The sequence below is a fragment of the Rutilus rutilus genome (assembly GCF_951802725.1).
Source record: "Rutilus rutilus genome assembly, chromosome: 4".
Taxonomy (NCBI): Eukaryota; Metazoa; Chordata; class Actinopteri; order Cypriniformes; family Leuciscidae; genus Rutilus; species Rutilus rutilus.
The window spans coordinates 35,184,550-35,207,800 of NC_140212.1; the positions used below are offsets into that span (position 1 = coordinate 35,184,550).

Genomic DNA, 23,251 nt, shown 5'->3' on the forward strand with positions numbered 1-23,251 from the left:
CTTAGATATAATCCGTCTTTTTAGTGGTACGGGTGTAGAGTAGACGCACGATAGGCGAAAAATGTTTGTAAGTGAGTGTTGAGAAGACGCGTTCAGCCGTGATCCACAGGAGTAACCTATAGGAGTATCCAGCGTTGGATCACTAATAGGCTTGAGACGCGTCTGCTCAACAGTCCGCGTTGTAATTTATGATTGAAGTCTTAGATATAATCCGTCTTTTTAGTGGTACGGGTGTAGAGTAGACGCACGACAGGCAAAAAATGTTTTTTGATCCTCAAAGTGAATCACAAAAGAAATACATTGCATAGTGTAAATGTTAGTGTAAAGTTGAGTGTATTCTGTGTAAATTGTGTTATCTATTACAATAAACAGTGTAAATTACATTTAACAGAATCTTTATTCCTTCACAGAAATATCAAATCTTACTCTGGGTCAAGTGGAGTTGCGAAAGGAAAATAGAGGTGAAAGTTTGCTTGAATGATGTTAAATTCAGTATACATTCTCAGTGTAATAGAGTAATATATCACAATATTGCTTATGTTTTTCAACAACAGACAGAGAAATAGCTTTTTCAGCTTCACTGATGCAATCTGGCAGTGGATATATCGGTCCTTTTACCACTGAAATCACACTAACCTACAGGAACGTCTTCACAAACATAGGGAACGCCTACAACCCAATTACAGGTAATTATCAATGAAATGAGTCATAAAACTCAGTTTATAATAATGAAAACCCTTCTGCTCCATTCAGACCTCTCTGCAGTTGTGTAATGTGTATAAGAGAATTAAATGATCTGCCATCTTTCTAAACTATTACACAGTGTGTTTGGTAATTAAGCGATCATACAGGAAACATCTGATTCTGTATCTCTTGTTATTTGATTTAGGTGTTTTCACAGCCCCACTGAAAGGAGCGTACATGTTCAGAATCTCTGTTTATGGTCATGGTGGAACTGCAGCAACTGCAGACATTGTTAAGAATGGAGAGCGTGTGGTTGCAGCACATGAACATCAGGCAAAGGATGCGTTAAACTCCTCGAATGGAGTTGTGTTGATCCTGGAGGTTGGAGATGTTGTCTATGTGAGACTTTGGTCTGGCAGGAGGATATATGAAAACCAGAATACCCACAACACTTTCAGTGGTTTCCTACTGTTTCCCTTAAGATAACAGGAGCTTTGCAGAATATGATTCCACTAATACTGAACTTTCAGTGTATGATTTAATTGAAATCATGAAGTATCATTGACATATGAATCTGTATTAATGAGGACTAATGTGTGTTTGAAATGTACAATAGATTACTGCACAAAAAAGTCTGAGCAGTAAATGTAACTTTGTATGTAACCATGAATACCACATGTAACTCAAAAGTGTTTTGATAAAGTATTAAATCTAGAATGTTAAATAATATATTTTTAAGTGTAGTTTGTAACTGATCCTTGATCTGTATCTCTCAATCCTACATAAATAAACAAGAGAATAAAGAGACATTGTGGCATTTTCTTTTCCTCATATTTGTGTGGCAGAGGAGGTGGTGTTATAAAGGGTTAAAGAGATTTGGTACTCTGTTATACTGATTCCAAAAGGAACGACTACACCAGCCGGGATTAACTACCCGGGAAAGACCCAAGGGCCCACAGGTTCGATTTTTCACAAGATGACCCAGAGACGTGGATACTTGTTATAAAAGGTATAAATCTTTATTAAAAGAATGTAGCAACTTTAACACATCATTGTTTTATTTATTAATAAGACGATTCCTATGCTTTTTGGGTCTGCATGCTAGATTAAAAAAACAGGATGGCAGGACCAGTTAGCTTCAGAGTCCTTTTTGGAAGTGAAGATGTCAGTGCAAGATGATGCAAGAAAACTAAACATTAAATCCGGAATACCGACTTCTGTGGATGAATTGACTAAGACCTTCTTTGGAGTAACAGAGCAGTTTAGGCTTCAATACAAAGAAGTAGAGTTTGGAAACGAATTCATGAACCTCTTATCAATTTCTGATATTCAAGAATGCAGTACTTTGAAAGTGGTATACTTACCTTGTGAGGCTACCACCTCTGCAATATCCTCAGCTCCACCCACTAAAGATAACTGCTTCACAATCCCAGTTACTCCCTCCAATGTATCTTGCAGCTCCTCGTCACAAGAACCAAGTGATTCAGCATCTGTTGACTCCTGTAGCAGCAATAATACTGTCATATGGTCATCTCCTGACTCCCGGGCTTGCACTTGGCCTAAAGCTTTTATAGTGCCACGCTTTTCAAATTGTGCCGAGATGCAGTTCCAGAAGGGAAATGATGAATTCAATGCAAGTGGAACTCTCCTATCTCTTACACCACAAACTCAGATCTGATATTCTTGAAGGCATTGCAGAAGAAATAATCAAGTACACAGCATATCCAAAGGACAATCAGTTTGAAAAAGTTACTGAGGACTTGATACAAACCCATCCATGTTTGTGTGAGAAAGGAACTCAGACTAGGTGTTGTTGATGGAAGCACTATATTAAGATAAAGATGATGAACTTCTGCACCAAGCTTGGCCGAGCTGGATACCCAGAAGTCACAGTCATCTCACTTAAAAACAAACAGAAAGGCCAAGGAAAACCAGCTGCAAACATAAAAAAAGCCACGGAGGGCAGAGGTTCATTTCTGTCCAAACCATCTGAGAGGTGAAATCAATGACAGCCTGGAGGTGGAAAGGGTTGCTCTATTGACCGAGGTAAAAAAAAAAAAGAATAACGAGACCGTGATCAAGGAAAAGATGCATCGTACCTTCTCATACCAACCACAAGAAATTCTTCAGGAGCCAATGATTACAGAGGTCCGAAACAGATGGCCAGCACTGTTTGAAATTGGAGAAGTAAGTGTAGTTAAGTGTTGTTTGAAACGGAGATGCAGATTTATACACTAACACATCTGGTTTAAGGTGAAATATATTCTGTTGTCCTTTTTCATTTTTTTTTCAGGTCAACTTGGAGTTCATGTGTATAACAACTGTTCCGTTGATATCAAAATTCATTGGTCAACTGGACAAATACACTGATGACCTGATGAAGGTGTTCTGTCACAAAGGAGGATGTGCAGGACAGAAAATCCGCACCATAATGGCACTGACAGCTAAAGTGAGGACATCTCAATCTCTCTCACACACATACACACAGTCTTTCTCTGTTTCTCTCTATTCAAGTTAAAGAACTTTATTGGAATTATTGTTTAAACACAATATTGTTAAAGCATTATTCATATAAGAGGTATTAACATAAGTTGCTAAATAAATAAGATTATTGTCTTTGTATAGTGTATTATAATAGTGTATTAGTTCACCCAAAAATTTTAAAAGTGTTATTTACTCAAGTCTTACGGGTTTGGAACGTCATGAGGTTAAGTTTATCTTCGAAACACTACAGAGCAACGCACATGACATGCAAGAAAAAAAGTAAACTGTGCACACAATTTAATAATTCATTCCCTCGATTTGCTAAATCGTGCGCACGATAAAAAATTTTTCTTGCATGTCATGTGCGGGGCTCCGTACAACACAAATAAAGATATTTTTAATTAAATCTGAGAGGTTTCTGTTCCTCCATTGACAGCTACGCAATCACCACTTTGACATTTCAAAAAGTTCATAAAGAGATAATAAAACTAATCCATATGAATTGAGCAGTTCAATTCTCCTAACATGGAGACATGCGTAAACAAGTGTGGTGGTGCAAAACCACTCAACCACTGAGTCTTACTGCATTTTCTGGTGACCACCACCCTAATTTTCCAAATTATTGCATGTCACAGATTTGTGAAAATGTTTGTGTAATGTTAATAAGTGTTGTCATTGAATCAGATTTGAAGTTTTGCAGTTTTTTTAAACACAGTTCTTCAGAAAAAGTACTATGTCTGCAGTCTGTTCAAATCCTTTGCATTTATTTGTTATAGGTTGATTGTGGCAAAAAAAAAAAAAAACCTTTAACCCTCAGACGGTCTTCGTTTCGGAGTCACATCCTGGGCCTTCCCGGTCAGAAGTGACCGGAGGCCTAAAAATGAAACTTCCTACATCCCAGTAAAACCAATGCAATTTATTTTTGTTCTATAATATTTATTCTTTTTAATTTTGTATTTTGAGATCATTTTATTGAATTTATTAATATTTATGCAATATTTATGGTCTATTTTTGCCATTGAAATTAATCAAAAAAAATATATAAATACATGTATTTTTTTATTTTTTATTTATGCAGTATTGTAGTTTAATATAGAGTCTAGGCCTACAAAAAAATTTTTTTTGAAGCAGATTAGCACCATCTGGTGAGAGTATGGAGAGAAAGCGTAGAAGCATGGTGTAACCACTAGATGGCATCTACAGTTCTCTATGGAGAGGCATGTGAATTCCCCAGCTGTTTATGGACACATTTACTTTTTTTTTTTACAGAATTTGTAACAAAAAATGCAATTCATTCAATTATAACACTTTTTGTAAAATAATAAAAAAAAAATTTATTATTTTTTTTTTTTTTCAATTTCCCATTCATTTTCTATGGGGGTCATTTTTGACCGAAGACCACAAGTGTGACTATTTTTTTTACGACCACTTAGCATGCTCGAATCATGACCTCAATTTTTTTGTGTGTGCACATACCTAATGCCATACAAGTCACCAAGTTTCGTAACATTCCAATGAAGCTGTGATTTTTTAAAATTCAAAACAGATTTTTTGTAATCAAAATTTATTGGTGTTTATGTGTATAAAAGTGTGGGTGGGTGTGTCTTTTTTGTACTCTTGATGTTGTAGAGTGTCACCCCTTTACAGCGGTGTACTTTTTTTTAGGATTGAGGCCGATTTGTAGATTGTACACACAAAAGTTTGGAGAATTATTATTTTTTTTTGTCAATTTCCCATTCATTTCCTACGGGTCGGTCATTTTTGACCGAAGACCAAAATCGTCACTATTTTTTTTACGACCACTTAGCATGCTCGGATCATGACCTCAATTTTTTTTTGTATTCACATACCTAATGCCATAAAAGTCACCAAGTTTCATAACATTCCGATGAAGCTGTGATTTTTAGAAATTCAAAACAGAAAATGTTTTGGTCAGAAATGACCGAGGACCGTCTGAGGGTTAAAAGTAATGCATTTAACCTTAGTTTGCATGTAAACATGAAGGTACTTTATTTTTTGTTGAGGTTGCACACAACACAGTATAAGTGAGCACAGGCTGTCTTGCTAGCTCCACTTTTTGCTGCCTTTTGAGCTTGTTATTTCTAAAATAAAAATGTGAAATGAGGTGGTCTGACCGTTCTTTTTTGTGTTGTATATTGTGATTGGGGAGGGGAAATGGTGATGAATAAGTAAATACAAATTTATAAATATCATTTTAAAATACATTGGGTTTATTAATACAAATGACTTAAATGTGATTAGGTGTATTACATAATAATACATAAACCCATTTCTTATTCATTTTAAATAAATTCGATTCATTGAAAATTTTGCATAAATCTAATTCTTACCTGTTTTATTTATATAGGACTATCACATTAAGTTTATTAATATGTTTACGTTAAAAAATACGTAATCCAAATGGATGGAAAATTTACATGCAATCAAATTACATAAATCTTATTTATTATTTTTTTGAGTGCTGTCGTGCAGACAAGGCCATAAAAGCCTTTCTTGTAGTATGAGGTTATGCACCGTTGTGCAGGAGTGGCATGGTTAAAGCCTTTCTCCCAGATCAACAGTTAACTTTCCTTCTTATACCCTGAGCAAAGCATTGTTAAACATGTGGAAATACCAACACCGAAACCGACCGACGGGAAACCAAAAGATGAGGCAAATGTGTGGTGATCAAGAGGAGCAGAACATTAACATATTCTTCTCAATGCATGTTTAACCAATAGTACCTAGATTGTACATTAGGATACTTAAAGGGATAGTTCGCCCAAAAATGATATTTAGCCCATGATTTACTCACCCTCAAGCCGTTCGAGATGTATATGTCAATCTTTTTTCAGACGAACACATTTTCAGTTATTTTAGAAAATGTCTTAGATCTTTCAGTGGTTAGAATGTGAGGCAATGGGGTCCAGCTCGTTGAAGTCCGCAAATGAGCACGCATCCTTCACAAAAGTAATCCATCCGGCTCCAGGGGGATAAACGAAGGCCTTCTGAGGGTAATCCGTGCGGTTTTGTCGTAAAAATATACATATTTAAAACTTTATAAACGAAAATAACTGGCTTCCGGTGGCGGTCGACGCGCGTTCACGGAGATGGAAGCTGGCATATGACGTACGACGTAGCGTAGGAAGCGTCGTGACGTAGAACGAACGTAGAGTTTTGTTTTGCTCTGCTCTCTGGCTGCGCTCTCACGTTCGTTCTACGTCACGACGCTTCCATCTCCGTGAACGCGCGCCGACCGCCACCGGAAGCCAGTTATTTTCGTTTATAAAGTTTTAAATATGTATATTTTTACGACAAAACCGCACGGATTACCCTCAGAAGGCCTTCGTTTATCCCCCTGGAGCCGGATGGATTACTTTTGTGAAGGATGCGTGCTCATTTGCGGACTTCAACGAGCTGGACCCCATTGCCTCACATTCTAACCACTGAAAGATCTAAGACATTTTCTAAAATAACTGAAAATATGTTCGTCTGAAAAAAGATTGACATATACATCTCGAACGGCTTGAGGGTGAGTAAATCATGGCTTAAATATCATTTTTGGGCGAACTATCCCTTTAAATATCTTCACCACCATTCATTTCAGTTTAAAAGCTGTCAGATGAGACCAAACATGACATAGTTACATATTAGAACACAATAGTAAATAAACAGTAAGTAGTTGAAAGCATGTCCTGTGAAGCAAATGGTATAGACGTGTCATTGAGGTACAGAACCATCCTGTGCCTGGAGTGTCCCAACAGTCCTCAATCAGCATATTGATGAAATCCCTTACACTGGATAGGCATTATCATACTGTGGTGATGAAGGCCATTGTGCCATGTTTAATTCACATGTATACCTTTAAAACGCTTTTTGAAGTACTAGGGCAGTAAAGAGCTCAGCCCTACAAGACCAAAAATAAACCAGATTTGTGCATGTTTCTGTCCTTTGTGTAATGTATGACTATTGTGCATCTAACATATTTTGATTGATAAATATTATATCATGAGTGCTTCAACGTAAACATTTTTGGGGAAATATTCATTAAAATATGAGGGAAAAATGCTAACTGTCTCTATTCTCTTACTTATTTATGTGGGATGAACATATACAGATCATGGATCAAGTAATAAACTAGAGTTTAGTTTAAAAACTACATTTTTAAATAGAACAGATATTATTTAACATTATAGATTAAACACTTTAACAAAAAAAAAAAAAAAAAACCTTTGAGACACGTGATATTCAGGGGCCTGTCTGTCTCAGTGCTGAAACTCTTTATACAAAGTTACATTTATAGACAGCTCAGACTTTTATACAGTAATCTATTGCAAATTTCAAACACACATTGGTCCTCATTAATATTACTTAATTATGTTAATGATTCTTCATGATTTCCATCTTAAATCATACACTGAAGGTTCAGAATTATTGTAATCACATTCTGCAAAGCTCGTTATCTTAAGGGAAACAGTAGGAAACCACTGAAAGTGCTGTGGTTATTCTGGCTATCATATATCCTCCTGCCAGACCAAAGTCTCACATAGACGACATCTCCAACCTCCAGGATCAACACAACTCCATTTGAGGAGGCTAACGATCCCTGAGCATGATTATCATGTGCTATAACCATACGCTCTCCATTCTTAACAATGTCTGCAGTTGCTGCAGTTCCACCATGACCATATATAGAGATTCTGAACATGTACGCTCCTTTCAGTGGGGCTGTGAAAATACCTAAATCAAATAACAAGAGATACAGAATCAAATGTAACACACTTAACACACTGTGTAATAGTTTTGAAAGACAGCAGATCCTTTAATTCTCTTATACACATTACACAACTGCAGAGAGGTCTGAATGGAGCAGAAGGGTTTTCATTATTATAAACTGAGTTTATGACTCATTTCATTGATAATTACCTGTAATTGGGTTGTAGGCGTTCCCTATGTTTGTGAAGACTTTCCTGTAGGTTAGTGTGAAGTCAGTGGTAAAAGGACCAATATATCCACCGCCAGATTGCATCAGTGAAGCTGAAAAAGCTATTTCTCTGTCTGTTGATGAAAAACATTAGAAATATTGTGATATATTACTCTATTATACTGAGAATGTATACACTGGATTTTAACATCATTCAAGCACACTTTCACCTCTATTTTCCTTTCGCAACTCCACTTGACCCAGAGTAAGATTTGATATTTCTGTGAGAGAATAAAGATTCTGTTAAATGACATTTACACTAATAATTGGGTAACACTTAAGATTACAGCCCGCAAAGTACTGAGTAATTAAAACGACCTCACAGTGGCCCTCATTTATCATTCTTGCGTAGAAACGGGCGTATATATTGGCGTAAGATTATGCTTACACTCCTCTAATCGCCTGATTTATGAAGCTGTGCGTACCTTTGAAATCCAGGTGTACGCAATACCTGCCCTTGATAAATGCCGCGGCTGAAAACGAGCGTCATTAGAATAACACGCCCCTATATATTCAAGTCTCCGCTCCCCCCACGCCCTCATTTTACGCCATGGACACACGGAAGACGGCAAAGAAGAGAAACTGCTTTGAGAAAGAGAAAGCGAAACCAGGGAAGTGGAAAGAAACAAAATTGATTTCTAGATTTTTATTATTAATGACGCTTATTGTTATTTAGAAGAAGAATGTCGTTATTATTATTATTATTATTATTATTATTATTTAAAAGAAGAAGAATGTCATTTTTATTATTTTGTCAGTCTGAATTATTTATTTTTTTTGGTCATTGAAAGCCTTTCATTACTAAACCCCGTGCACACCTGCCGGGCCTAACCCTGGCCTAACCATCGTTTCAAAGAATAGTACAACGGCGAGCGCGTCGAGTATAAACGCCTCGTCCGTTTGGGGAGGTGCGCGCGCAGTCTGCGGAGACTCGCGCTGCGGAGCCAGGCGAAAGTATTTAACAAGGCTTGAAACGTCAGGTAAAGCGCACAGGCTCGCAACTTAAGGAATACATATGCCTACAATTCAAATGCTTTGGTAAAGTCACACAAATTAAACATTGAAGTCCATGTTGCACAAAAATAAACACTTAAGTTTATAATTACTAAGTTGTTTTTTTTTTTTTTACAGTGGGTCATAATATATCATATCTTTTAGTTTGTCAGTGCGTTTTGTGGTGTTAGAAATAGTTTTTCTGCGCATTCCCGCACTCGAAACGTGCGTACACCACCTCCTGAGCTGGCGTAGGATTTGAGCGTGCCGTACGCCAACGTCCATATTGATAAATCTCAAAGTCACCGTGGTTTTGGGTGTACGCCAGGTGTACGATGGAAATTTGGTGTACGCACTTTTGATAAATGAGGGCCAGTGTAACTTTCAGTAATTCTTGTCTACCTATAAAGTACTTACCTGCAAGCAGGGCCGTACCCACCATTGAGGACCCCGGTAATTTTTAAAGTGTATATAATGAACGTTGTGAAATAATTGCCTGATATTAACTATAATTTTGTGCTGCAATGTTTTGCACATCGCGATGATAACCAACCATCTCATCTGAGCTGCTTCAGTACTCAAACACAGCTCGTCGTCAATGTCAAAATGTTTGAGATGACCGATCAAAGCAAGCGGGATTTATGTTCACAGAAGTGAGAGCCGAGCGCGAATCCCAACGTGACGCTTCAGTTAACGGTTATACAGTGTGAGATGTAAGCAGCTAAACTAAACAGCTGTTTTACGATGGAAGTTTTAAACGACCGACAGAAATAATCAGTTTGCAAAGACCGTAGCCTATCAATCAAAGCTCAGCTTCGGGAAGGGGAGATTTACAGGTCAAGATAAAGAGAGTGAGAGAAAAAGAAAGAGAGAATGTGATGGAGATGAGAGAGGAAGAGCAGGTATTGCATACTGTGCCCATGGTGAGATTAACATTACAATGGATTCCTAATTAACACAGATGTTCTTATATGTAAGATTGTTGTATATAGTAGAATAAGTACCACTTAGTTCTAAAATAATTACAGTAATATTAATAATTTGTTAATCCTCTTAGTTGTTTTGTTACCCCTTTATTCTCAAAACTTTACATATCATTCCCTTATACTTAAATGTAAGTACTTTATAGGTACACTATAATTACTGAAAGTTACACTGTAAATTATCCTTAATTACGCAGTACTTTCCAGGCTGTAATCTAAAGCATTACCACTAATTGTAATAGACATATAATACAATTTACACAGAACACACTCAACTGTACACTAACATTTACACTATGCAATGTATTGCATTGGTGTTTTACTTTGAGGATCATTGATTAAAGAATGTTTTGGTGAGGTACCATCATTTTTCTTATTCAGCTCTTCCAGGATAAACTTCTGTTGTTCTGCAGCCTTCTCAGCATCCCTCAATCGCGTCTCTAAAGCTCTTATGTTCGCTTTCTGCTCTGTAACGGTGGCGGTCAGTTCTCTGATGTTCACTTTCTGCTCTGTAACTGTGGCGGTCAGTTCTCTGATGTTTCCTTTCTGCTCTGTAACTGTGGCGGTCAGTTCTCTGATGTTTCCTTTCTGCTCTGTAACGGTGGCGGTCAGTTCTCTGATGTTTGCTTTCTGCTCTGTAACTGTGGCGGTCAGTTCTCTGATGTTTCCTTTCTGCTCTGTAACGGTGGCGGTCAGTTCTCTGATGTTCACTTTCTGCTCTGTAACTGTGGCGGTCAGTTCTCTGATGTTCACTTTCTGCTCTGTAACTGTGGCGGTCAGTTCTCTGATGTTTGCTTTCTGCTCTGTAACTGTGGCGGTCAGTTCTCTGATGTTTGCTTTCTGCTCTGTAACTGTGGCGGTCAGTTCTCTGATGTTTCCTTTCTGCTCTGTAACGGTGGCGGTCAGTTCTCTGATGTTCACTTTCTGCTCTGTAACGGTGGCGGTCAGTTCTCTCAGTGCTGCATGGATGTCAGTGAAGAACAGATGGTAGTTTTGTTGGCTGTCAGTTGAAGCTTCATCTCTCAAAGTGTTTGTTTGAGGTGGATTCTGTCTTCCGTCCTCAGATCTGAGCTGTTGACTGATCTCATTATCATTGAGTCCTCCATCTACCTGATGCTGTACGACACACACAAAGGTTTCCAACAGCAGCAGTAAACATACTAAACCCTTCATTCTTCACTGATGTTTGTTTCCAGCTCTTGCTCTGTCCTCCTCACAGCCTCTCATGTTCCTTTTATAGTCCTGATTTACTGTCTTTTGTACTTTTGTATCTATATTGCTTCAGATAAATAAGTAGTTCAAGTTAATTGTTAATCATAATCAAAGGAATGTTCCGGGTTCAGTATATGTTTATCTCTATTCACAACATTTGCGGCACTATGTTGATCACAACAAAAAATAATTCACTCTCTTCCTTTAAAAAAATAAATACAATTATATAGATCTGCGTTCAGCATCATTAGAGCATGCAAAGGGAAAATCAAAGAAACCTCCGGTCAGCGTGAATGGATTGCCGGATCTATTTAATAGACAGGCTTAATGAAACAGGCTGTGTGACTCTCTTTCTTAGCGTTATTCCTGCTCATTTGAAGGGTCTGCTTCTCACACACATGATTTGGCACAGGTTTTACGTCGGATGACGTGAGAGTGCTGGGACACATTCACAATCACACTACGACAATTTGGCATATCCAGTCAACCTTACCTGCATGTCTTTAGACTGTGGCAGAAACCAGAGCACCCGGAGGAAACCCACGCTGACCTTGTCAGCCAAGTACTTTATGGCCATGCAAGCTTGAAAGAGCCATATAAACATATTAATGGCAAAGGTGTCATTACACTCTATTCAGCACAAACAGGGCTACCATAATATGTGTGCAACATGTATGTACATGTTTGTATTTTTGAGAGAATAATGTTTATGCATGGTTATTGAAAAAACTAAAAAATTAAGTTTCTGAAATAAGGCCAAAAAATACATACTAAATATGTGTCCACAAGAGTTTTTGCTTCACATAAAACAATACATTGATTTAAATTTTGTAAGACACTTTTTGTTTGGAAAGTCAATATGCGTGGGGGCGTGAATGATCATGAATAATGCTCTGATTCACACCTGAGAAAACAGTGACCTACATAATAAGCTGCATAATGAGCCTTTCATTACGGTGTGTCACTGAGAGGGTACCACAAGGAAGAATGCGAGGACAAAAGGGGAGGAAAAAGAAGAAAAAAATACTATATATATATATATATATATATATATATATATTCTACAGAATTGGTTCAAAGTTAAATTTGGATTTTTTTTTTTTTTTTTCACAAATTTTGTATGCATGCAAATTGTATAATATCCAAGGTAAACATTTCCAGTTAATTCACATACTGTATTTTCAGAAAGTTTTGGAATATGTATCCTCTCCCCAAATTTGTCACTAATAAAACACAATAAAAATAATTTAATGAGAAGGCTATAATACTGACCGATTTAGATTTTGTTTTGTTTAGATTTACCTTGTAAATATTTTTTTTTTGCTATTTTATTAAAAAGGTTACAATTACAATTGTAACAATATTTCAAGTGTAATCTTTATTTAATCTTTATTTCAACTTATTTCAGTCGATTTTGTAGTAAACAACAGCTGTGCCGTTCATTCATTCACACACAGACACCGATTCATATTTAAACAGTCTTTTTGCGGTTTACAGACATTCGCATATTGCGAATAGAACAAAGCACTTAAGAATAAAGAACTTACTATTCACAATCCTCAGCTGGATCCGTTGCTCCTCGAAGTGAAACTAAAACAGCACTTCTGAGGTAAATTTCCCAGGATTATTCCTCACAGGGAGGCAAGACGACAAAGTACATGAGTCTGATTAAACTTGATGTGTTTTATCCAGCCGATGTGGCGTTGACACATTTGCATGGATTGCCTCAGATAATTTGCGTTTGAATAGCGCATGCTCTCCGTGGGTGTGTTCACATTAGCAGATAATGAGCTATAATGAGCTGAAATGAGAACAAAGTTTCTAAGGACCCCCAAGCTTGTGCCAGGCTGCGGCCTTGTCTTTCCATTCATCAAAGATCCTCTGACTCCCTCTGGTTCTCTCTCATCAAGACCACCTCAGCAAAGATCAACTGGAGCCTCAACAAATTGCATTAGGACAGTTTAATTCAAATGGGCGAGACATGCAAGTATCAAACTTAGTCTCATCATTTGATGCATTAAAGGGATTTTCAAGGGATCCCCTATTATGGATTTTTGAAAATGACCTTTCGTGTAGTGTGTAACATAGCTCTAAGTGAATGAAAACATCCTGCAAAGTTTTAAATCTAAAAAGTTCACTGTATATAAAGTTATTGTCTTTCAAAAGTAAGTCTCAACTCTGAGCCAAAAAAAAAAAATAGTTTTTCAAACGAGTACGAAACGAGTTTCGTTGTGACGTCAAGACATACATTAGCATATTGTGCGCGCAGACACCAGGGAAAACTTGAACGCCCTCAAACACTGCAGATGATTCCTGTGGATACTGGATAGCATTATGTTGAGGAGAAGCTGTGCTCTACAATGTAAAGGTAAAGGTTTTCACTGCCCAAGGACGAGCATGTGAAGAATCAGTGGTTAAAATGCATCTTTACCACGATACCACAGCAGTATAATCCTAAACTTTTGCTGTGTTCCCTTTATTTTACTGACTGCTTCTCAAATCTCGGAGTTCAGTGTAGGATTCACAAACCGCTTGCTCTTGAAAGATGGTGTTCAAAATACTTAGTTTTGAGTTTTATATTGTGTAGGTCTCCTGCTAACTCACATTAATACTGTCTTACTGAAATACTTCTGCTAATCAGTTGTGGGCCACTCTTACCTAAAACTGTGTCTATTAATTCAGATTGTCTGTCGTTCTCACAACTTTGAGGAAAGATTAAGCATGGAGCAACATTTGTTTTACCAACGTTTATGTTACATCAGTCATTCACGCTCGGCTAATGTATGCACTGTTATTGATACAGTTTCCACATGTTCACCGCAATAAATTAGAAAGATACTTAAATAAATAAGTAGGCCTATAAGTAAAATAATCGGTTTGCTGATGGTGAGGAATTACAGTTGCAACATCTCAAAATGTACCTCAAACTAAGTAGTGTATCACTGAGAAACATTCTGCTCGAGTTGTCCTTGCGATGGATGTTCGGGGTTGAATAACTACAGCTGGTAACCAACCAGAATGCCTTTTACCGCCGCGGCAAAACTACCGCGGCAAAAATAAACCAGTCGCATTTCAAAGTCATTCGCGAAATGACCGCCAGGTGGCGCAAAGGGATATTGTGTAAAACAGCAGCAATTGCTGCATTTTTTTCAATTGCCGTAAGTGGGGTTAATGTCAACTAACAGTAAGGATGAAATACTACAACTATGGTAAACAGAATAAAACATTTTATAAGGCCAGAAAAATAGAATAACAAGTAAAAAATAGAGACGATAACAATGTAACCTGTATTTCATATTGTAGGCCTAGACATCGGTGGGCGACAAGCCTATTCCCCGGGGAGCAGTGCGATAAAAACACACACACACACAAAAAACACAAAAACAAATTTAATACCAAAAATAACAAACAAAAGTAAATTATGTGCAATGAAGCTGATTATTTGTACTATTCTATTGAGGAATGAGACGAATAAAAGGCGCTTCTCGCCAGTGTGAGCGAACACAATTTTGAACGTTTGGGCATTTCGTAACGAGTAAAGTCATGGCCGAGTGGTAAAACGTACGTTTCGATCATTTAGATGACACGGGTTCAAATCACGAACTAACTTGGGCTACTGCAATTTTTATATTAGCCTATTAATGCATTTTATAGCCTATTATTGATGCAATAGAGATTTGTAGGTCTAAAACTCTGTTACACCATCTAGTTTTTTTGCTTATAGTATAACATAAAATTACCATGCATTTCCATTTTACACTAAGGAACAAATATTATACAATGACTTTACTACTTCAAAAGCAGTTCTGTTAAAAAAATAAAAATAAAATTATATATATATATATCAATGCTAATTCAATAGACCATATAAAATATATAAAATAGATATGCATATAGGCACGTTTAAAAGACAATCAATAAAATCAGAACCAGTATTCTGTTACGTTCATGGTTCCAGTGGCAGTAATGCATGCACGGCTTTTCAAAATGTCACAAAACGTTTTGAGATTGTTTGAATGAAATATTGAAGTTTATAGTGTTTTGGCACACCACGACGAGTGGCGCTATGCATTGTTCTAAAGCCTGGTTTTATTCTGGCATGTTGAATTAGTGTTCGACAAATGCGGTGGCGCGTTCATTTGAATGAAGAGCGCTTCTCGCTCGTGTGAGCGAACACACATTGGAACGTTTGGGCTTTTTGCAACTAGTAAAGTCATGGCCGAGTGGTAGAACTTACGTTTCGCTCATTTAGATGACACAGGTTCAAATCCCGAACTAACTTGGACAATTGTAATTTTTAATGCATTTATTGATGCAGAGATATTTGTCTAGGTCTAAAACTCTGTTACACCATAGTTTTTTGCTTATATTTATAAAATAAAATTACCATGCATTTCCATTTTAAACTAAGGAACAAATATTATACAATGACTTTACTTCTGTAGCCTATAATAATTCCAATCGTAATTTCAAAAGCAGTTCTGTAAAAAAAAAAAGAAAAAAAAAAAGATTATATATATATGTATATAGGTATATATATCAATGCTAATTCAATAGACCATATAAAATATATAAAATAAAGATATGCAATAGGCACGTTTAAACGACCATCAAAAAAATCAGAACCAGTATTCTGTTACGTTCATGGTTCCAGTGGCTGTAATGCATGCACAGCTTTTCAAAATGTCACAAAGCGTTTTGAGATTGTTTGAATGAAATGTTGAAGTTTATAGTGTTTTGGCACACCACGACGAGTGGCGCTATGCATTGTTCTAAAGCCTGGTTTTATTCTGGCATATTGAATTAGTGTTCGACAAACGCGGCGGCGCGTTCATTTGGATTTATTTTTCTCATAAAAGCTAAAATAACTTAATAGGCTACTCTGTAGTTTTTCGGTCATACAGATAAGAGTACAGTAGCCTACATCGTTCAAAACTGTAAACTTTTATTCATGTTAGGCTAACGACAAAAGTCTCCGGGAACTGTGCGTCACAAAAATGAACCGAACGCCACTCGCCTCAACTCAGTCACGATACGAAATCGGCTATGTCTAAAGTCTGTTTATGTAGGCCTAATCCACAAGAAACCGAGAGGTACAGAGGATCTACTCAAACATGTTTAGCTATCATGTGAGCGCTTCCCAACAAGGACAAAGGGTGAAAATGTAATTAAATGTAGGCTAAATCGCCCTGAATTAAATTGTAAAAACAGATCAAATAAATGTATTTGTCAATGTTGCGATATTGTTTCATTTAAGTTCATAATTATTCTATAAATGTTATTTAGTTTAACAGCAGCACGAAGCACTGTGGTTCGAGATTTATTTGAATAAAAAAACTTTATTCACAAATCGCACCCTGGTTGTAAGGATTCAAAGATCCCTGTGGAATTTAATATTGAGTTGAACATTTTGTTCATGACAACAAATGAACATGGGTTTGAAGATTGTATTTAGTTTTGCTTGGAAAAAGCTGGCCCAAACTGAAGTAGCGTTTTAATTCTTCAATTATTGAAATAATTAAATATTTAAAGGTGCTATATGTAACTTTTCTTCTAAAATGAATCCTTTTTTTATTGCCTGTGTGTGAAGGGGTTGTAATCACACATTACAATGATCCACTTGTCGTGTTTTGCTATTACCTCTGAAGGCCAGTATTCCTATTTCTATGTGAAGTCTCCGGGTCGGATTTTCTGCGAAATCCACCGGATGTGACGTGCATGCGCGCTCCCGAGCCTCTCCTTTTTATATACAGTCTGTGCGACAGCACTGCAGCTAACGACATGGAGTCTGATAACACCCAAAAACGACCTGCCTCCAGCACAACACAGACTCCAACACAAACTCCAAAAAAAAAAAAAAAAAGTATCTGCTGAAGCTCGTCAGGCCAAACGTCAATCGGATCAACATCGGCAGAGCTAACAGTAACAGCTTTGTTTTAGGTATAAAACCAGACCCTGAGTTGGCTTTCATCCTTTTGGACAGGTAAGCTAACATTACTTCAAAGCATGTAAAATATATTGTGATTTTGTGCTTTAGTTGGCTCAAGTTAGATATCATTAGTTCGCCAGCTAACGCCGACCAGTTGCTAACGTTATCTGATGTGAAATACTACACCTGTAACGTTATGGCTTTCCACATTACATCACCAGCTAAGTGTTGGTTCTGCAAGAAATTATGACTTGGTACAAAACAACTGTTTCGTAAATTTAGGTTAGATTTATTGTCGTTATACTGATAGATATTCATGCACACACTTGCACGCCGGAACATGACAGATAGTGAAATGAAATAAATAATAGTAAACTGTAATGAAATAGCAAGGTAAACTACAACATACATGAGACATGAAATGAATACAAAAGACTGTTCCATTATAACAAAAAGTAGGTGCTTTTGGATGTAACTTTTATTTTATGTACTAGATCTACTGTCTAACGTCACTCATCCCACTACTATCATATTGTTTATAATACATATTTCCAGACACGTTCAGTACAGTAATATTACTTCATACTGTCTTATTGTTACACTGAAATTGTTCAGTCTAGTTGACTAACCGTTTTCGTTATCATTCATTGACCTATGTTGACATTGCTGATTGTGAAAGATACACGAATAGTTAGTGAAATGCCTTATGCTAGATAACACCACATGTCGGCAAAATTCAGTCAATGTAACGTTATCATGGTACGAGCACAGAGCATTAGTTCTACGTCAAGCTGATGAAAGTAGCCTATTATTGTAACGTTGCAGTGGGAGTTTACATGAGTTTCCAGCATGTTGTGTGATGCTTTCTCTGTTGTGTTGAAAGTCTCAGTGTGGCCGCGGTAGTGAGTGCGCGCTCTTGAGTTCAAGCACGAGCGCTCTCGAGTTCAAGCACGAGCGCTCTCGTTGCAATCTGAAACATCACCGCTAGAGGCCGCTGGAACCTACATACAGCACCTTTAAATATTTAGTAATAAACATTTATGACAGAAATATTACTACATAGCCTAAATTATTTAATTCCTTCATTATCAACAATTGAATAGCCTATTGCTAATGTCTAGAATAGCGATTTAAGTGTGAATTGCAAGCTCTTTGTTTTAAGTCAGTCTCAAACTTAGCCTGTGGGGGGTTTGGAGAAGGCAGTATAGTTGCTTTATATTAGTGGGGGTGCAGGACCAAATCGAATAGGTGTTAATGTTCCGTCTTTCATATGGAGAGTGTCGGATAGCAGCCTGATGAGCAGGAAAAGGCAAAATTCTTTTAAGGATAAATCTCAAAATCTCCAATGGCCCATATAGGCCCTATATCTTATTAAATTATAAATATTGTAGTTTTATTGATTGTATTTAAAGGTTTTCCACACACAATTTCAATTTAGCAGATACAGAGCTCTTTAATTCGCGCTCAACCTCGTTTTATTGTAAGGTGAATTCAGCAAGGCATGCTGTAGCCTATCTTTGAAGCAACAAAGGCTGTTTTTTATAGATTTTCTTTCGTGATTTGTGTGGATGACACGCAGCGACATATACAGTATTATCAGCTGTATGGTGTGTATTTACTCGAAAGACCCGCCGCGCGCAGTGAGGGAGACAAAAGAAACTTACTAAAAAAATATCCAGCGCGAGAGAGAGGCAAAGAAAAACGCCTGTTCTTAATTTATGTTGCTTTGAACTATTTTCGTTTTGTACCGTTTTAATTTTTTAACTTAGCTGCAATTTCTTTGACAATAGAAATTTAAAATGTTGCAAGAATAAGATTCTGTGTTTCTTATTTTGCATCGCAAAGGGAATAAACTCTATCGATGCAACCCTGTTTTAAATAAATAAACTGTTCCGACACTTTATGTAAACCTTGAAATGTGCGATGGGTTTTCAAACTGAATTAATTTTATTTTTATTTTACATTTTCATTGTTTATTTTTTTTTTATCGAAAGCAATACTGTATTGAAAGTATTTTTCTGATTTGTTCGATCTGTTTTGAAAAATGTCTTCATTTGCTATGGCCGGGTATCACTGTCAGTCACTGTCAATTTCGTGAATGATTCACAAAAAAAAAAAAAAAAACAGATTAAAGACGAGCTTCATCATCTTCATTTTCTGGTGTGATCGGCTGACAATCTTTCTTCATCAGTTGTGTCGTCTTTGCAGCGGCTCAACTGGAATGTAGCAAATTTATGTTGTAATGTACAATTGATAATTAAACAAGATGCTTGACTTTAATAAACAGATGCATATTTAAGCATCAAGAACGGAAAACATAAACAGTGTCGGCTACACTGAGATTCGATCTCACATCGCTTGAAGCTCCGAGAGGCTCATGTTGTTGCATTGACCACAGAGCTATCGTCTGAATACTATTTAACTAATGTCTTATGCTCTTACAAAGCCTCATTGATGTGGCCTAATATTTTTCTATTGCAATGTTTTATGTTGAATTTTTTTTCCATTATTCAATTTATTCAATGTAATTTCAGTATTGTGATTATTAATTCGTTCAATATTTCATTTGAATTGATTTACTACCAGCTTTCAATCGCTCTCAATGAGCCGCGGCGCGGCGGCAGTTTACGCAATAGAGAGAATAAACTGACACTTTGCAAAGTCTGTGATTGTAGCACCTCTTAGCGGTAAGAGGCTGCAAATACACACCCGCAATTTACCGCTACGGGAACGGCGGCGGTGAAAGTATTATTCTGGTTGAGTACCATCTGTAGTTCTTCCAGGGTTTCATCATCAGACTCGCGCTCAGATTGATATGGTCAAATCGACGTCATTGTTTGTTACTGTGTTTAGTTTACGGTGTAGGAAGCCTCAGGACAGCTGACGTTGTTATGGCAATGGCCGCGCTGTACTCTGTTAACCAATCACAACAGTCTGAGCTGTCTGGCCAATCAGAGCAGAGTAGCTTGTGGAAAGGAGGGATTTAGAGAGTTTGATTCATCTCACGAGTCATTTGAGAATCATTGAAAATGTGGTGATGTTCAAATATATATTATGAGAAAATGATTTTTTTTTTTACCTTTGATGCATGTAAACCGGTCGTATGAGACTCCAAAACAACATTGGGAAACTTTAAAATAGCATAATAGGGGAACTTTAAGTATCCTTACCCCTTTTAAAGAAGGGCGTGTTAGAACTAAACTGATGGTTTGCTCAAGCTGTTGATCTGCTGAATTTCAAACAATGCTATAACTTCTTGCTTTCCTGTATTCTGCTTCAGCTCTCTTTCCCTTGGTAAACTGTATGCATGTATGTATGTATGTGTGTGTTAGAGTAGTTTAAGTGTTTAGTCTAGTTAATAAAGTCTTGTTCATATCACACGTAAAGTTGTCCGTGTCTCAAGCTCATATCTGGAGTCTCTAATCATATATCTTGACTACTTGCTCTAAGTAGTACTGTAAAGTAAGAAAGACATTTCCTATGCCCCGGAAATGTAAATTTCTTAGAATTTATAAACAATTAACACTGAGTGTTCACAGGACAAACAGGTTAATTGATTGGAATATTAATTTACAACAATAAGTTAATTATATTAACTTATCCAAATATTCATAATCAATTATAACCATTTATTATTGATTATGAATATTTCATAGAGCTAATTTGCTACATCAAACATTGTTCAACTGCATAATTATATATCATCTCTACAACCTATATGTGTGACTATTATGCTTAGATCACACATAATTCATGCAATTACTATGCAATTACTATAACTACTGAATGGTTGATTGAAAGGGTGCCTTGCTTGGTACCAATGTGTGTGTCTGTTTATAATTCAGAAGATGACTTGAATAAAAACTGTAAAATGTATTGTATTCCTATAATAGGAATCATATCTAAACTTTACTCTCTGTTTAGTGCGTGAAGTTAACCCTTCTGGGGTCGACAAACGCGCCAGCGTGTTTTGCTGGATTTTTTTCACATAGCAGCAAAATAGACTTAAAATACTTCGTCATTTTATGGTCATACAGACATATGAAATATGAAAAAATAAACTGTTAAATGGGTGAGGCATTCGGCAACAGATGACATGTCGCAGTCCCAATTTCTGTTGATTGTCTTTAAAGACAAGTACCATTGGGAATTCTTGAAGAAGGGTGTAAATGTCCGCTTCATCATAAAAATCATGTGCTTCCAATCTTTCCGGGATGTTTTCCTTCAACAGAAAGACTGCCTCCATTCTTGCACAGACCCGGCATTTGGTTTTGCCAGCTAGGTCCCGCATGTAGTCAACGTAATCCTTTGTGTGTTCCAACAGGGATTGGCTGTGCTGTGGATTATGTAGACCACATGTTGTGATGACTCTACTGACAGGGTGTTTTGTTGTTTTCCCCATATGACAGTGAGGTGTCGTAGAGTAAAGTTGGACAAAGTTTAAGTCCGCATTTGGTTGCATGCCACTGAACACCATCTTGAGATTTGGCTCAATTGTATGGGGATACTGGTCAAGGTTTGATTGGAAGTTACTCGCCTCAGGTATCCCGTATCCTGTGTCGAACCACATGTTGAAGTCCATGTCGTGACCACATCATGTCGATGCGGTGGTCTTTCGGACAGAGGGTGCAGGCTGCATGGACAGATATGGATTCATTGGCTGTTAGGTCAATCATTGCCGCAAGCTCGATGGGCTCGGGGTCCTTTTGTCCGAATTTGGTTAGGGACACAACAAAGGATTGGTCTGGATTGATATTGACTTCCCCTATTGCCTCCATTAGCAGTTTTAGGACGAAGGGTTGATCCGCTTTTAAGATATGCATTCGTCCTAGATTGTTGCTGTTGTTTTTCATGATAGTTTCGCGTTGTTTCTCTTCTGGTGGCAGATTCTTTATTTTCTTGGCGCGAACACATGAAAGACCGTGTTGATCAGAACTAGGGCATTGGCCCGGGCGGCATTTTCCGACTGGAAAACTGGGCTAGGGTGAGTGTGATGAGCGGACAAGATGCTCAAATTCAGAAAATGTCCTCCATCCACAAAGGCCAACACAGTGCCATATGTCTTGTGTAGTGCAGAGAATCCAGCACCGCTGTATGTTTGGAGTTGGATGTGTTTTTTCAAAATTGGCCCGTGGTGTTGTAGGCTGGACATCAAAACTCTGCCCACAAAGAGGTAGTGTAGCTGGATTTTTTTCAGTGCAGACAGATCGTTGATATGGATGACAATGCCATCCAAGTCATATTTACATCGTAGGGCATGGCTGGCTTGTTGGACTGTAGTTGGGAAAAGGGGAATGTTGAGGTCTTCATTCAATAGGAAGTTGTACACGAAATTGTGTCCATACATGGCATCAAGTAAGTTTTTGGTGTTCTCCTCAGATGAATCACTGAAGAGGTACCCATACAGGTAATCTAGATCTTCATCAATGTAGTTCTGTTCTTCATGGTACTCCATTATCTGAAAGAGATTTAAAAAAAATAAGAAAAAGGTTCAATTTTGTCAAATAGAGCCATGGGCATGACTCCTGGGAAGTGGTATTACCATCCCCAAAAGATGAAATACCCCAAAACACAGATCATTAGGGCTGATAATTTGGATAAAGAAGACAAAACACTCATGACGGGTCAATAATCAAAGTACAATAGAGGAAGATGTAAAGGAACGTTCAAAGAGCAGGAATAGTCATCAAAAACTGTTCACATACTGGAAAGAATCATAATGAGAAAGGTCCATTGAAGACAAAGATTACTTGAAGAGCACTGAAACGCACAGTAAACATGAAAAGCATGAACTTCAAAAGCGGTTGAAATTTGGAAGTATAAGAAAATTATCCAAGAGAAGTCAAAGTTCATTGAAAAGTTACAAAATTAGGACTGAAACGCTGGGAAAAATAGCCGGAAATGAACATTTCTTAGAATTTATAAACAATTAACACTGAGTCTTCACAGTAGAGGTCTTCACAGTGAACCCGAGACCCGTCG

At 37.3% G+C, this 23,251-nt stretch overlaps 1 protein-coding gene across 1 annotated transcript; it reads right to left on the minus strand.

Moving 5' to 3' along the window:
• Window positions 1-7,119: 7,119 nt before the first annotated feature.
• LOC311288653 (uncharacterized protein) lies at window positions 7,120-11,331 on the minus strand. The gene is made up of 4 exons (XM_084406162.1): window positions 10,491-11,331; window positions 8,323-8,373; window positions 8,095-8,226; window positions 7,120-7,908 (listed from the first exon to the last, which is right to left on the minus strand). The coding sequence occupies exons 1-4, from the start codon at window positions 11,299-11,301 to the stop codon at window positions 7,628-7,630; spliced, it is 1,275 nt and encodes a 424-aa protein (XP_084262288.1). The 5' UTR covers window positions 11,302-11,331; the 3' UTR covers window positions 7,120-7,627.
• Between the last annotated feature and the right edge of the window lie 11,920 nt (window positions 11,332-23,251).

Bases quoted from the DNA above. Each gene is read 5' to 3' on its own strand.
- LOC311288653 (XM_084406162.1), bottom strand. From the start codon at position 11,301: ATGAAGGGTTTAGTATGTTTACTGCTGCTGTTGGAAACCTTTGTGTGT. The intron at 8,374-10,490 runs GTACCTCACCAA...ATTCTCTCACAG, and splicing joins GCTGAATAAGAAAAATGATG to AAATATCAAATCTTACTCTG. The intron at 7,909-8,094 runs GTAATTATCAAT...TATTTGATTTAG, and splicing joins CGCCTACAACCCAATTACAG to GTATTTTCACAGCCCCACTG.